This window comes from Oryctolagus cuniculus, chromosome 12 (genome assembly GCF_051225735.1).
Source record: "Oryctolagus cuniculus isolate XC-2025 breed Fujian yellow rabbit chromosome 12, ASM5122573v1, whole genome shotgun sequence".
NCBI classification, from domain to species: Eukaryota; Metazoa; Chordata; class Mammalia; order Lagomorpha; family Leporidae; genus Oryctolagus; species Oryctolagus cuniculus.
The window spans coordinates 91,420,842-91,434,367 of record NC_142878.1 but is presented as its reverse complement, the minus strand read 5'-3'; the positions used below and the strand labels follow the sequence as shown (position 1 = coordinate 91,434,367).

Below are 13,526 nucleotides of genomic sequence, written 5' to 3'. Positions count from 1 at the left end.
CAGACCACTGGCCCACCTCTGACCCTGCATCTGGCGTGGCCCCTGGGCTCATCCTCTAACCTCCCCCCCCCCCCGCCCCCCGCTCCCACACTCCCTTGTGGGCTGTCCTTGCTAGCTCTCTTGTAACCAGAGCACCCCCAAGAACAAAGAGCCCCCCAGTCTCTGCCAGAACGGAGTTCCTTGCCAGCGCTGCGCTCCCGGGATCATGGGAACCGATTCCTGCCGGCTACAGGTGCAAAAGCAGAGGTCCAGGGAAGGAGAGAAGTGAACCCAGCCTGGGGTGGGGGCGGGCTGAGGACTGGAGGCCAGCCTTCCTGGGGACAGCAGCCTCTTCCCCGGGCTCCCGGGCGCAGCAGGGTCCCCAGCCCTCGCCAGCTGCTGCTCAGGGCAGCCAGCGGAGTGGAGACAGGGTTAAAGTGGGGATTGTATTTAATCCTCTAAGCTGGCTTAGAGGAAGCCAACGTTGGATAGAGCAGGAGGTGAGACTTGCTGGGGGAGGGGAATGTTAGTGAATAATGGACCAGGGACCAGCAGGCAGGGCCTGCCAGTGGGCTTCATTGACAAGTCTGCCTTCTTGGACTCCCCGACGTCCCACGCCTGCCTCTGGGCCAGGCCTCCAAGCTGCGGCCCCCTCCACCAGGAGAGTCCCTGAGTCTCCGGGGTTCTCGGCGGTGGAGGCTGCCCTGAGTGCTCTCTGAGCAGTGCAGGTGCACCTGCTGTGGGACCTCAGGCAGCCACCTCGCCTCTCTGAGCCTGGGCTGCTCCCTCAGTTCCCCAGGGCTGGACACACCTTCCTGGTAGGCCTCCTGGGACACAAGGCTGCTTGCATTCCGATCCAGTGCTTAAGCAAACACAGGGGAGGTGCCAACTCAAGCCTCAGTGCCATTGTTACAAATGCCACATCCTCCCTCCCCTTACTCTTCTGTCCCAGCTGCTTGGGCTTTGGGCGCAATAACCTGAGTTACTGCAGCTGAACAGCATCAGTAATATTTCAGAACATGAAGCATCCTACCCACCACGGCGGCGGGCCACGGAGTCCTGCAGCCCCAAGTGTATCTGCCACAGTGTTTCCAAGTCCCGGAACCACAGCAGTGAGAAGCCCAGTGGACCCAAGAACAAGTAGAGGCAGGACGGCCCCTGGGCCATCACCTGTGCCCCTGGCCCCTTGCTCTGCCCACCAGTGGGCTGCCTCTCCCTCTTGGCATCTAGCTCCTCAGTTCTAAGAGCCAGCTGGGCAGCCTGGAAGGGCAGGATCTGGCCTTGGGGGCACAGTTGGACCGTCCCAAGGCCATGCCCAAGGCTAAGGCCAGGCTGTGAGCCCTCTGAAAAGTTCACACTTTTTCTCCCGGGTCCCCCAGCTGTCTGCCACCACCACCAGAATGTCTAGGATCAAACGCTCATCACTGAGGCCCTAAGTGAAGGGTCCCCCTTCCCCAGGCTTTCCAGGGGATTTGGGATAGGGCCGGGGAGGGCACTCTGGTCTCTCCAGGACCTGCTCCACTACTCCAACTACTTTCCTCTTAACACCTTCCTTCCCGCAACAGGGAAGCGCCAGGGAGCTCCACAACAAACCTGGGTCCCTGGACCAGGCCCACTACCCTGATTCACCACGGCGCCTGCCGAGAGGTCTCCCTGCCCAGGTCGCCAAGCCGGCCACCGCAGAACCTCTGGGATGGGCAGCGCAGGTCCCGCGGCGCGGCGTGCGTGCGAGCGGGACTGGCCTCCCGGGTTGGGCGGCCGAAGCCTGCAGGTGAGGCGCGGTTCCTCTCTTTCTTTCGGCGGCCCCCCACCCCACTGCTCGGCCCCAATCCTGGCCAGCGACGTTCCCCGCGGCGCGCTGCCCCGAGGGACGCCACGAGCGGTCCGCCCAGCACCGCTCGCCAGGGGTTAAAACTGCAGCATCCAAACAAGGGTTAAAAATGCAGTCCCCGGGCCGGGCCGGGAGCCGGAGGGACGCGGTCCAACCCCCCCAGGGCTGCCAGAGCCGCGTCCTCTTTTCGCCTCCGCAGTGCTGGGGGGCTGGAGCGACTCGAGCGACCCGGGAAGCGCGGAAGGCGCACCGCGCTGGGCCCTGGCCCCCAGCCCGCGCCCACACCCCCGCGCCCCCCGCAGCCCAGGCCGGGGGCTGCAGGCGCCGGCGGTCCCGGGCGGGCGGGCGAGCGACGCTTACCTTTGTGACAGTCATGCAGGAAGCGGGCGGCGGTGCGGGGGCGCGGTTGGCGGTGGCGGTGGCGGTGGCGGTGCGGGCGGCGGCGGGAAGGGTCCGGTGCGCTCCCTGCGCCCCGCCGGCGGCTGGGCCGAGCGGGCAGCGCGCAGGGACCGCTCGTCGGCGCTGATGTCAGCCCCGAATGTGCATTTATAATAAATGAGCCTCCTTCGCCGCAGGAAGGCGAGGCAGGAAGAAAGGGAGCGAGCGAGCGGGCCCGGGCTGGGGGCGGGGGAGGAGAGGGGCCGGGAACTCGCTACAAAGGCGGAGGCGGAGGGAGGAGGAGGAGGAGGAGGAAGCGCAGCCCGCCCGCTCGCCGCCGTGCCCCGCGCCTCCCAGCTCGACCGCCGGCCGCCGGCCACTGCCGCGCCCGGGGCTTGGGGCTGGAGCCTGGGCCCGTGGCCTTAACCCTTTCGGGCCCGCGGCTGCCACGCGCCTGGGCGAAGCTGGCTACTCGCACCTGCCGGTGCCCGCGGCCCGGGGACGCGTGCCAAGTAGCACGCGGGACAGCGCGGGCCCGCAAGACTGCGGGGCTCGCCCCCTGCCGGACGGGAGCCGCGGATCCCGGAGCCGCGGCCGCGCAGAACTGGGGCGCGAGTGGCCAGGCCGGCTTGCGTGAGCGCCCGTTTGCGTCCGGTGCCTGCAGCGAGTCGCTCGCCCGAAGGCCAGCGTGTGGCGCCGCTCTGGAAGCGGAGGCGGGGGGCGATACAGGTGCGCCCGGTGCGGGGATCCTTCCTAGCTTGGGTCACGCCCTATCTTGGAGCCTGGGTAAGAGTCTCAGCGATATCGCCCGAAGGCGACCTCTCCTCCTGAGAAAGGCATGCCCCTGGACCTGGGCAGAACCGCTGTGGACACAGAGTGGCGAGGGGCCTCTAGCGGAGATGGGGACCGGGAGGCGCCGGCCTCCTGCTCCTTGGCGAGGGACAGTGCGATTCATCCGCCAGGGATGACTGCAGGTGATGGGTGAGCACCTGCCCCGTGGAAAGCCTGGGGGGCTCAGGAGGTCGCAGGCCGGCCTCAAAGGAGACCCCTGTGTGAATTACAGCCACAGGAAGAGCGTGGCCGGCATCCTCGCCACTACCGGAAAGGCAATGAGCGGCATTAAGAAGCAATTGTCACCCTGCTTGGCAGGTGAGTTAAACAGTGGAGAGAGAGGGCCGCAGAGGGCTGCCCAAGACCACACCAGGTAGTGGTCTGGATTTGAACTCAGGGCACGTCTGTATCTGCTGCTGCGTTATCCAGCCTCACAGGGGCTTGGGAAGGAGCTAGGGCACTGGGGGTGCCCCGAGGAGCTCCAGGACTCACTAAACCCCTTGGGCAGCAGATGCACCAGGCCCCAGGCATCCCTTTTGCCCCAGACCCTTCCTAGGCTTGCTCCTCTGCTGGACCTGTGCCTTTGACGGGGTTGCTCTCCTGCCGGGAACGCCTGACTGCCTGTTCTGCACTAACCCCAACGCACCCCACTTCTCCCCAGGCAGCCCCACCCCAACAGTCTCCCCGCACGCACTGCATTTACTTCTGAGGGTCTGGGCTCATTTTCCTGAGTGTCCGTCGTGTGGGTAGTGAGCCGCCTAGCCTCCCCATACAAGGGCAGGCCTTCTGTTACTGTGAACCCTTGGGCACACAGCAGATGCTCACTTAATGTCGAATGCCACCAAGATCAAATCAGACCAAATCCACCTTCGTTCTGAAGCAGGAGTCGCGCTGGGGCCCCCGCGGGCACAGCCAGCAGAGCCTGGTTGGGTCGTCTCACAGGGAAGCCCCAGATCAGACTCAAGACCTTGCCCGGGCCCCCCAGCCTCCGATCCCATGGGAAGCCATCAAAGGGCACCCTCTTGCCCTGCACCCACAGCTGAGACCTGTCCACTTTGCTCTCCCACTGATACCGCAAGTCCCAGATGGTCATACTCAGCTCCCCAGCCCGCCTCCTGGCACCCTCCTCGCCATCCGCTGTTGCTGTGGGCTCTGGGAATGAGACAAACACTTAATATCAGCCTGAGCCAAAAGTAATTAGGGACATCAATCTGCTGCCCCAGTCCACGCCCACCCCTATATGCTGTGAAGGCAGAAAGAAAATGTTCCTGAACCTTCGGGAGTGGCCTGGCCCTGGCCAGAGGCCAGGTCTGCAAGAGCAGGGCCCCTCCCTGGCCTGGGCCACGGGAGAGGCTTCGAGATGAGTGTGTGTATACGGCACAGTCGCCCCACAGCACAGCACACCCTGGTTTACGTTCCTTGCAAAGCAGAGCGTGAGCAGAGAGTTGGAGGTCGGCGACTTAAGGCACTCCCAGGAGTGGAAGTGAGACCCAGACGGAGGAAAAGCCAATAGAATAGTGTGTTCTCAAAGTCTCGGCTGGAAGCACCTAGGGAGGGGAGGGCTCCATCCCCTAGCCCTCTGAGCCCTGAGACCTCCGCTGAGCTGCAGGTGCAATCGGAGGGGTGGGGCTGCAGGATGGGTTTCAAATCCTGGAGCACTTGCAGCGTAGCCACGGGCTCCCCTGGGCGCGCCAGCGCCCTCTCCCCAGCCCCTGTGCCTTTTGCCCTTGGTCTCAGCAGGGGGAACCCCCACCCATCTTTGAGACCCCACTCACATGCCATTATCCCTACATGGCTCTCCTTACACCACCTCCTTGGTGGCCTGAGTCACATGTGTTATTAAATAGCATAATGAAATATATTTGCTCTTGCCTTTTTTTTTATGGATTGTGACCATATTTCTCTCTCTCTCTCTCTCTCTCTCTATCTCTTTAGCTTTTAAAATCTATTTTGTTTGAAAGACAGACATTTCCATTTGTTGGTTCTCCCCCCAAATGCCCATGACAGCATAGGACTGAGCCAGGCTGAAGGCCAGAGCTGGAAACTCTATCCGAGTCTCCCACGTGGGTAAGAGAAACCCATCTACTTGATGTGCCCCAGTGTGCACGGGAGCAGGCAGTGAGATCAGAAGCGCAGCCTGGATTCAAACCCAGACACTCCAGTGTGGGACCTGGCAACCCAAGTGGTTTGCTTAAGCGCTGCACCAAGCACCTGCGCCCCTCCCCCCTTTCAAATTTTTAACCCAGGGTCACACACACGAGGCGCCGCATAACTTCCTGAGGATCCAATAAGGCTGCCATGGGCACCAATAACTTCTGCCTTCAGAACCTTGGCTCAAGGCCCAGCCCAGGCACAGCGGCCTCTGGACGAGGGGCTGGGCCCTACCTGGCTTGTCCATGTATTCACCCAGGCCGTGGATGGGGTGCCACTGCACAGAATGAGAAGGGCTTGGTTCCGGCCCACACACGGCTTGTCATCTCCTAGGGGAGGCCCGCGGATGTCCCGCAGCCCTGGGGGCTGTATCTTCAAGCCCCTCCTTCACGGCCCCACTCTGCAAGCTTGTATGTGTGCAGGTGAGTGGGGGGGAGGGGCTGTGCGTATCCATGTGTATGTGCGCATGCGTGTGTGCAATGTCTGGACATGGACCACCAGGAAGGGAGGAGCTGCAGCAGTGAGGAGAGCTCCCGGCCAGCCTCCTCCGAAAGGTCTGCTGTCCCAGCATCCCCTGGGGTCACAAGAGCAGACAGGCAGGTCAGCCGGGGGACAGCAGATGGCCCGCCCTGGCAGAGGGCCCTCCCCGGAGGCTAATGGGCCTCAGGAGCGCCTTCTGCTTCTCTGTGGTTTGGTGGTTAGGATCCCGGCTTCCGGCTTCCGAGCCAGATACTGGGGTTAGAGTCCCGCCTCCCGCACTTAGCACCTGAGGGCTGGGGGCAGCTGTTTAACCTCCTGCAGATCTTCACAGCACAGGCCCTGGAGAGCTGTCACTAGACACGCATGGCAGACAGCAGACGGCGTGTGGGGCAGTGCAGCCACCCCGGAAATGCGCCTCTGATTACAAGTGCACAGTCAGCTCCCGCCGGCCAGTCCTCTACACTCTCCCAGGCCTCCTGAGGAACCAGCCAGGGTAGAAGGAGCAACTGTTACCATCCCCACTTCCCCCAAAGGGAACCTTGAGCCCCACGTGTGTCCAGGCTCACGGGAACACAGGCAATGATGGCCCAGGCCCCGTCTCCCTCCACCCTTGCTGCACTTTGCACAGCCCGGGGAATCTATTTGGGTCCACCCCCCCCCCCCGGCTTCTGAAGGCGACCCAGCCTCCAGGGAGCAGAGCCCTGTTGTCTGTCAACCCTTACCTCTCCTGTGCACCGTAGCCTGCAAACCCTAGGGCTCCTCAACAGTAGGGGGGAGGGGAGGGGATCGGGAGACCTGAGTCCAGCTCCAGCCGTGCTTACCAGGCCCCCAGAGCCCAGCCAGGCTGTGATCCACCGACTGCAGAGCCCGTTTACGGGGAGCATCTACTTCAGAATTCTGAGCTGGCACATGGAGAATGGAGAACGACACTGGGGGCCACCTGGAAGAAACAAGGCTGCCATTCTCAGCGCCTCCAGCAGGGGGCAGGCGTGACTCCCCCCAGCCCCCACCCCGTTAGAGCCCCTTGGGACTCTGGAGCTGCAGTCCCAGCCTTTGGGTAACTTTTGGAACTAAACCATGAGAACACCCAGCCAGGGAGTGTCAAACAAGGGGCCCCACCCCAGCAGCCGCGTCTCTGGGAGCTTGTCACACGGTGGATCCTCGCGCCCCACTGCAGGCCTCAGGGTCCAGAAAGGGGACTCGGAGCCCACCCTAGACCTGCAGCCCTTGCCCCATTGACATCTCAGGGAGGCGTGGCCACCATCTCAGCTGGACCACACAGGACAGACACCAGGCACCGTTTTACCTCCGGTCTCCCAGGCGACACGATTGAGTTGAAACCTGGGCTTCGATATGGGTACCAGACACTTATCAAGTCCTTCCCCCAAAGGAAGCGAGATGCGAGGCAGGACCCCAAAACAGCCGCCAGCAGGGATGGACACTTGGAAGGTTCCTGCTCTGGTTTAAACCCCTAGGCAGACAGCAGCTCCAGGTACCACCCTCGGTGACGCTGAACCTGAGGATGCCCCCAGTGGCGGGGAGGAAAAGGACCCTGCCCAGGATGGACAGAGATGATCTTCAACTTGGAAAGCAAGGCTGGGGCCCTGGAGACCCATCTACAGCCCAGCACCCCCTTCCCAGTGGATGCCCACTGTGCCCAGGTCCTGCTTGCTCCTGTCCCTCTGTGTCTCCCTCTCCCCCACCTCTACCCCCACATGCTCTCTCTTGTTTCAGAGGGACACCCCACCCCCACCTCCTCAGGGTCAAAAACCTCAGGCTCCCACCACTGATCCGCTAAGCTCCCTTCTTGTTGGCAAAACACGGACTTGGGGTCACACGGCTGCTAAGGCCTTTTCCCGCCCGAGGCGCTCTGGACCCCAAGGATGAGGCTGTCCACCTGGGGAACAGCTGCCCTTGGCGTGGGCACACCCCTGGGCAAGTATTTTTGTGCCTGGATGCAAATGTTTTGAAATGTGGTACAAAATTCTTGGCCCCTAGGAGGCATTGGGATTTATCAGTGAAGGTTTAGACAAACAGGGAGAGAAGAGGGGCTCGTAGATTTGTTTATGATCTGATAAGGGCATGGGAAGATTCCTTGTAGGCTCTGAGAATCATCCTTTCTTAGAAGATTGATTGATTTGAAAAGGCAGAGTGACAGAGAGAGAGAGAGAGAGAGACTCTTCCATCTGTTGGTTCACTCCCCAAATAGCTGCAACAGCCAGGGCTGGGCCAGACCAAAGCCAGGAGCCAGGAGCTTCTTCCAGGTCTCCCACGTGGGTGCAGGGGCCCAAGCACTTGGGCCATCTTCTACTGCTTTCCCAGGTGCATTAGCTGGGAGCTGGATCGGAAGTGGAGCAACCAGCACTCCCACAGGGGATGCCAGCATTGCAGGTGGTGGCTTAACTCACTGTGCCACAGCACCGGCTCCCTGAACAGCAGCTCTTCCTGTTCAGATCTAGGAACCATCTCTTTGTGGTCTCCGTGGTCAAGTCAAGTACACCTTTGCTGGCTGATTGCTTGTCTTCTGCTGTGAGAGAAGGCAACAGTGTTGCACTGATTCCCAGGGCCATGGCCCTCAGGGACCTGTTTATATTAAAGCCACGTGGAGCTTCTTATCCTTGTTTTCTTGTTGGGGCTCAGCACACACCACCCCAAAACATGACTTCAGGAGCCGCCGGCCCCTCCTCCTTCACGCTGGGCTCAGGCCTGTGCTAGCGAGCAGCCTCTGCGCATGCGCGCGTCGTGTAGTTGCACACCTGTCCTTTTGGGAAGCTGGGTGTTAGAGGTGATTCCGGCAGAGTCACCGAGGGGAGCGGCAGAGGGGGCGGAAGTCCCCGGTCCCCGTCGTGTTTATCCCTGGGAGCACACTTCCCGAGCTCTCCTGCGGAGAGGCCTCGGCAGCTGCGGGCCAGCCGGCTGTACCTCTTCTCCCTCTTTCTTCCTGGGGAGGCTCAGAAAATGACGCCCCAGGGTATGGCCCTGGGATGTGCAGCCTCCATCCGGGTCTCCTACGGGCGTGGCAGGAGCCCAAACACTTGGGCCATCTTTCCCAGGCGCATCAGCGGAGATCTGAATCAGAAGTGGAGCAGCCGGGACTTGAACCAGTGCCCATGTGGGATGCCGGTGCTGCAGGCAGAGGCTTGACTGCACCACAGCGCCACATGCATGTCGTCCAGGCCCCTCTGCCTTTGTGCTGATATCTGGACCACCTTTCTCTCCTGAAGCGCAGGAACGGGCTTCCTATGATGTTCCTGTATCCAAGACTGGGCTGGCCAAAGACGAGCACAAACGTCTTCAACCTCTTACATTAATGGGGGAAGATTAAACTCACATCACAGAGGAAGCGCCGCTCCCGGAGCCCAGAGGACTTTGTCCCAGAGCATCCTCCGTTGTTCCAGCGCCCTGCATCTTTGGCAGAGATGATTTCTCTGCACTGGAAGTGCCTGCGGTCATGTTGCCCTGTCCCCCATGAAGTGGGGGTGTAGAAAAGCCTCAACCGTCTGGCCTTTCTTTGCAGTGCCTGTTCTGTGTGGCTCCAGGCACATGCACATGCCAGTTGGTCTGTATGCTTTCCCCAGCCCCATGTGTTCATGTCTATTGTCAGTTCATTTCTGCAGACCCAGTTATGGAGCCTGTGAACGGAATCACTGAGTTCCAAAAGGCTAAAATGCTGAGCTTCAGCCTGGTCCAGCCTTAGGTGTTGCAGACGTTTGGAGAGTGAACTGCCACATGAGGGCGCTCTCTCTCTCACTACCCTTCCTGCTCTGTGTGTGTGTGTGTGTGTGTGTCAAATAAAAACAAAAACCAAAAGCAAAACATGAAACAAAGACAGGCCAGCCATCATAGCTGCCTTGCCCCGCCAGTTCTAGAACATTCCCTGCTCAGCTCCATTGTCTTCACAGAAAGACAGAGCTCCACGGCGCTGGGTCTCCATTCTACAGATGGGTGCGCCCAAGTCACTCCACGATTCAACTCTGGGGCTGCCTGGCTTCCACTAGGCTCCTCCTGCTGCACCACGGGGGTCCTCTGACTGGATACAGAACCTTCCTTGCCCCTCAGGGACACTGCCTGCTTCCCTCAGCACAGCTGGGAAGTTCCTGGCTTCTGGAATCTTCCCTGGACTCCAGGGGAGGACAAAAACAGCTTGTATACTGCATCTTTCCCAGGCGGGGCCCCCCAGGCAGGGCCTCCGGCCAGCCCACCTGGGCACCTTGCTCATTCCCAGGCCCTTTATGGATCCTCAGTATTGAGATATGAGGGCGCCAGTTGATTTGTCAAAGTTTCCCTCGATATCCTACAACCCCACGGTCAAGAGCCACAGTAGCCCCTGATGCATGCCCTGAGAACAGCCATCCCTCTTGATACCAAATGCAGGCAGAAGACATTGCAGGAAAAGACCACAAGTCTCGCTCCATCGTGCACATGACAGGTGTAAGTTCTAAATCAGGGCCGGCGCTGTGGCACGGCAAGTAAAGCCACGGCCTGCAGAGCCGGCATCCCATATGGGCGCCGGTTCTAGTCCTGGCTGCTCCACTTCCAATCCAGCTCTCTGCTATGGCCTGGGAAAGCAGCAGAAGATGGCCCAAGTGCTTGGACCACTGAACCCGTAGACCTGGAAGAAGCTCCTGACTCCTGGCTTTTCAGCGCAGCTCTGGCCACTGCGGTCATTTGGGGAGTGAAACAGTGGATGGAAGACCTTTCTATCTCTCTCTTTCTCTGGTTCTACCTCTCTCTGTAGCTCTGTCTTTCGAATAAATAAAATAATTCTTTAAAAAGAAAAGTTCTAAATCACTCCCGGGCCTCCTCCTTAGCGGCAGCTCCTCGGAGACTCCCCGCCAGCCCATGCAGCCGCGGCCCCCGAGGTTCCGTGTGAGCCCCAGGCAGGCCATTTGTGGATGGCAAGTTGATGTGTGGACTTCAAGGGCCGGCACTGTTGTGTTGGTAAATCCCAGCCAGGCTGGGGACCTACAGTGGGGGTTCACTTGGCCCCCCGTCCTCAGCCGCAAGCCGAGGCACTTGCACGGGCTCCCGTCCCTGACCTCCACGACAACCCCTCAGTGGACAGACGGCTGCAGTGGCGACGGTGGGGGTCATGGCTCTGTCTGGACACTGTGTGACGCAGCTGACTCACAATCAGATAACTTTACAGACGAGAAAGCTGGGGAAGCGAGGGAGAGGCGGGAAGGAGAAGTCGCTGTCCTGGTCGCACAGCTGGTCCGTACAAAGAAGGTTCTGGAAGCCTCAGTGCCTGGTTCTCATCCGCCAAGTCTACCCCCAGGCCTCGCGTGCGCTGCAGGGGGTGGCCCACTGCGCTGCACAGCAGATGATGAGGACGACGACGATGACAGCCAACGCTTCCGGAGGACTGGCCGCGAGCCACGGTGATCCGGACACAGGCAAATGGGCGTGTGTGGGCATGGGGGGCGTGTGTGTGTCAGCGAGTGTGTGTGTGAGTGTAGGAGTTGTGTGTGTGTTTCAGTGTGTGTGAGTGTGGGGGCATGTTTGGGCATGGGTGTGTGTGAGTATGGGCATGGGGGGCGTGTGTGTGTGTGTGTGAGGGCTGTTTGCGTGTCTGTGTCAGTGTGTGTGAGCGTGGGGGGCATGGGTGTGTGAGTGTGTGCACGGGCGTGTGAGTGTGGGATGTAAGTGTGTGTGTGGGCAAGTGTGTGTGTGAGTGGGCGTGGGGGCTGTGAGTGTGTGTGGGCATGTGTGGGGGTATGTGTTGGCATGTGTGTGTGTGAATGGGTGTGTGGGGTGTATGTGCGTGTGTGTGTATGTGGGTGTGTGTGTGTGTGAGCATGTGTGGGATGTGTGTGTGGGGTATGAGTGTGTATATGTGTATGTGAGTGTGTGTGGGGGTGTGAGTATGTGTAAGTATGTGAGTGTGTGGGTGTGTGTGGACCTGCAGGCACCCCCTCCTGATCCCTGCGGAGGTCAGAGGTCAGAGGCCAGAGTTCAAGTGGGGCCCCTGTAGGAGGCTGCTGGGCTGGTGGGCAGGCTGAGGCTGTGCAGTCACACCTGAGTCCCCACTCGCCTCCCCCCGAGGGACCATGGTACAACAGCTTAGCCTCCCTGGTCCCTGGCTTCCTCACAGAGAAAAGTCTGTCCCCAGCCTGGTGTGGGAGCAGGCACAGACAGAGCCAGGACTCAAAGCCACGGCTGGCGTACAAAGTGGGACAGGGCTACTGGGTCCCAGGGAGTGGGGCGGGGTGGCTCAAGTGCATGACAAGTGCACATCAAGTGCGTGGCTGGGACCACAGCAGAGCCAGCGCTGATCACTCGGGTTATCGCTGCGCCCTCTCCCTCCCCTTCGCCTTCTCCTCATCCCCGCGGGCACCTGGGGTGCTGCTTGGTGGCCTCTGCAAAGTGCAAAGCTGGCGCTGCTGTCAGCTGCCTGCTCGCCGCAGGGGAGGGGCGTGGGGCTGCAAGAATTCGTTAGCACCAATTAACACCACGAGACTCCCTTCTGCTCTCACCCTGCTCTGCCTCCCTGCTGGTGGGGGGGGGGGGCTGGGACCACATGGCAGAGGAAGCAGCCAGGCCCAGGGAGAGGGGAAACTGCTGTGGGGGTGGCGGGGGAGGGCGGGTGCAGCAGAGATCAAGCAGGCATCATCCTGCAGGCATGGAAGGTTCTGGAAGGTTCTAGAAAGGAGTGAGCCAGCATGGCGCACCATCGCCTGGGCCTGGTTCCATGGGTCCCAGCCAGTGACCTTCCTTGCACATCTGACACCCAGAGTGGCGGTCCTCCTCCTGTCTTTATCACAAGGTCACTTTCAATGATCATCTTGCAATAAAAGAAATAATACAAATGGCTGGAAAAGAAACGCAAATGGGGCAGGTGTTAGGCACAGCGGTTACGATGCGGCTTGAGACGCCTGCATCACCTACCGGAGTATCTGCTGTGAGTCCCGGCTCCTCCGCTTCGGATACACCTCCCTGCTAGTGCACACTCTGGGGGGCAGCAATGATGGCTCAGGTGCATGGGCCCCTGCCCCCGCTGTGGGAAATCCATATGAAGTTCTGGGCTCCTGACTTCCGCTTGGCCCAGCCCTGGTTGCTGTGGGCATTTGGGGAGTGAATCGGCAGATGGAAGATCATTCTCTCTCTCTCTCTCTGTTGCTCTGCTTTGCAAATAAACATAAAAATAAATAAATAAAGCACTCTTAAAAAGGAGAATTGTAGGGGCCAGTGCTGTGGTGCCAGCATCACATATAGGTGCTGGTTTGAGTCCCCGCTGCTTCACTTTCAATCCAGCTCTCTGCTAGGGCGAGGGAAAACAGTAGAAGATGGCCCCAAGTCCGTGGGTCCCTGCACCTGCATGGGAGACCTGGAGGAAGCTCCTGGCTCCTGGCTTCTAATCAGCTCAGCTCTGGCCATTGTGGTCACTTGGGGAGTGAAATAGTGGATGGAAGACCTCTCTCTCTGTCCCTCCCTCCCTCTCTCTCTCTGTAACTCTACCTCTCAAATAAATAAATGATTCTTAAAAAAAAAAAAAAAAGAATTGCAGACAGAAAAAAATTTTGTCAAAATTTCTAACAGTTCAATAGGTCAATAAAAATGAAAATTAAAAATGCAGAAATGGAAGATAGTAACAAATTAAACTTTTAAATTTGTTAATGGACCTTTGAAAACAAAGAAAAAACTTACATGGATACATTGTCTGTCACAGTAGCAAATAATACACCTGCAAATCCCTGAATGGCATCCTCAAAATTCATCTTCTCAAACCCATGTCCAGTACACACTCACACCACTTTACCCATCGATCTTTGCTCATAACTGACCGAAGAAAACTTTTTAATCAATTTTAATTTTTGAGAAGTTACTTTCACATGTGCATAATTAGGAAAACTTTAAAAGAGTAAATGTGGTAGAT

The 13,526-nt window shown here is 59.4% G+C and overlaps 1 protein-coding gene and 1 long non-coding RNA gene across 3 annotated transcripts in view; one reads left to right on the top strand and one right to left on the bottom strand.

The window, feature by feature from the left end:
• CORO2B (coronin 2B) overlaps nucleotides 1-2,329 on the bottom strand; it is a 125,183-nt gene extending 122,854 nt beyond the window's left edge. For both annotated transcript variants that reach the window (XM_051841569.3, XM_089310625.1), the window contains exon 1: nucleotides 2,171-2,329. In XM_051841569.3, coding sequence (XP_051697529.1) covers nucleotides 2,171-2,185 — 15 coding nt within the window. In that variant the 5' untranslated portion in view covers nucleotides 2,186-2,329. The remainder of the gene's footprint in view (nucleotides 1-2,170) is intronic.
• Nucleotides 2,330-2,811: 482 nt separating this feature from the next.
• On the top strand, nucleotides 2,812-4,876 carry LOC127489785 (uncharacterized). The gene is made up of 3 exons (XR_011380946.2): nucleotides 2,812-3,169; nucleotides 3,252-3,337; nucleotides 3,565-4,876. It is a non-coding gene; the product is annotated as an uncharacterized LOC127489785 (long non-coding RNA).
• Nucleotides 4,877-13,526: the final 8,650 nt, after the last annotated feature.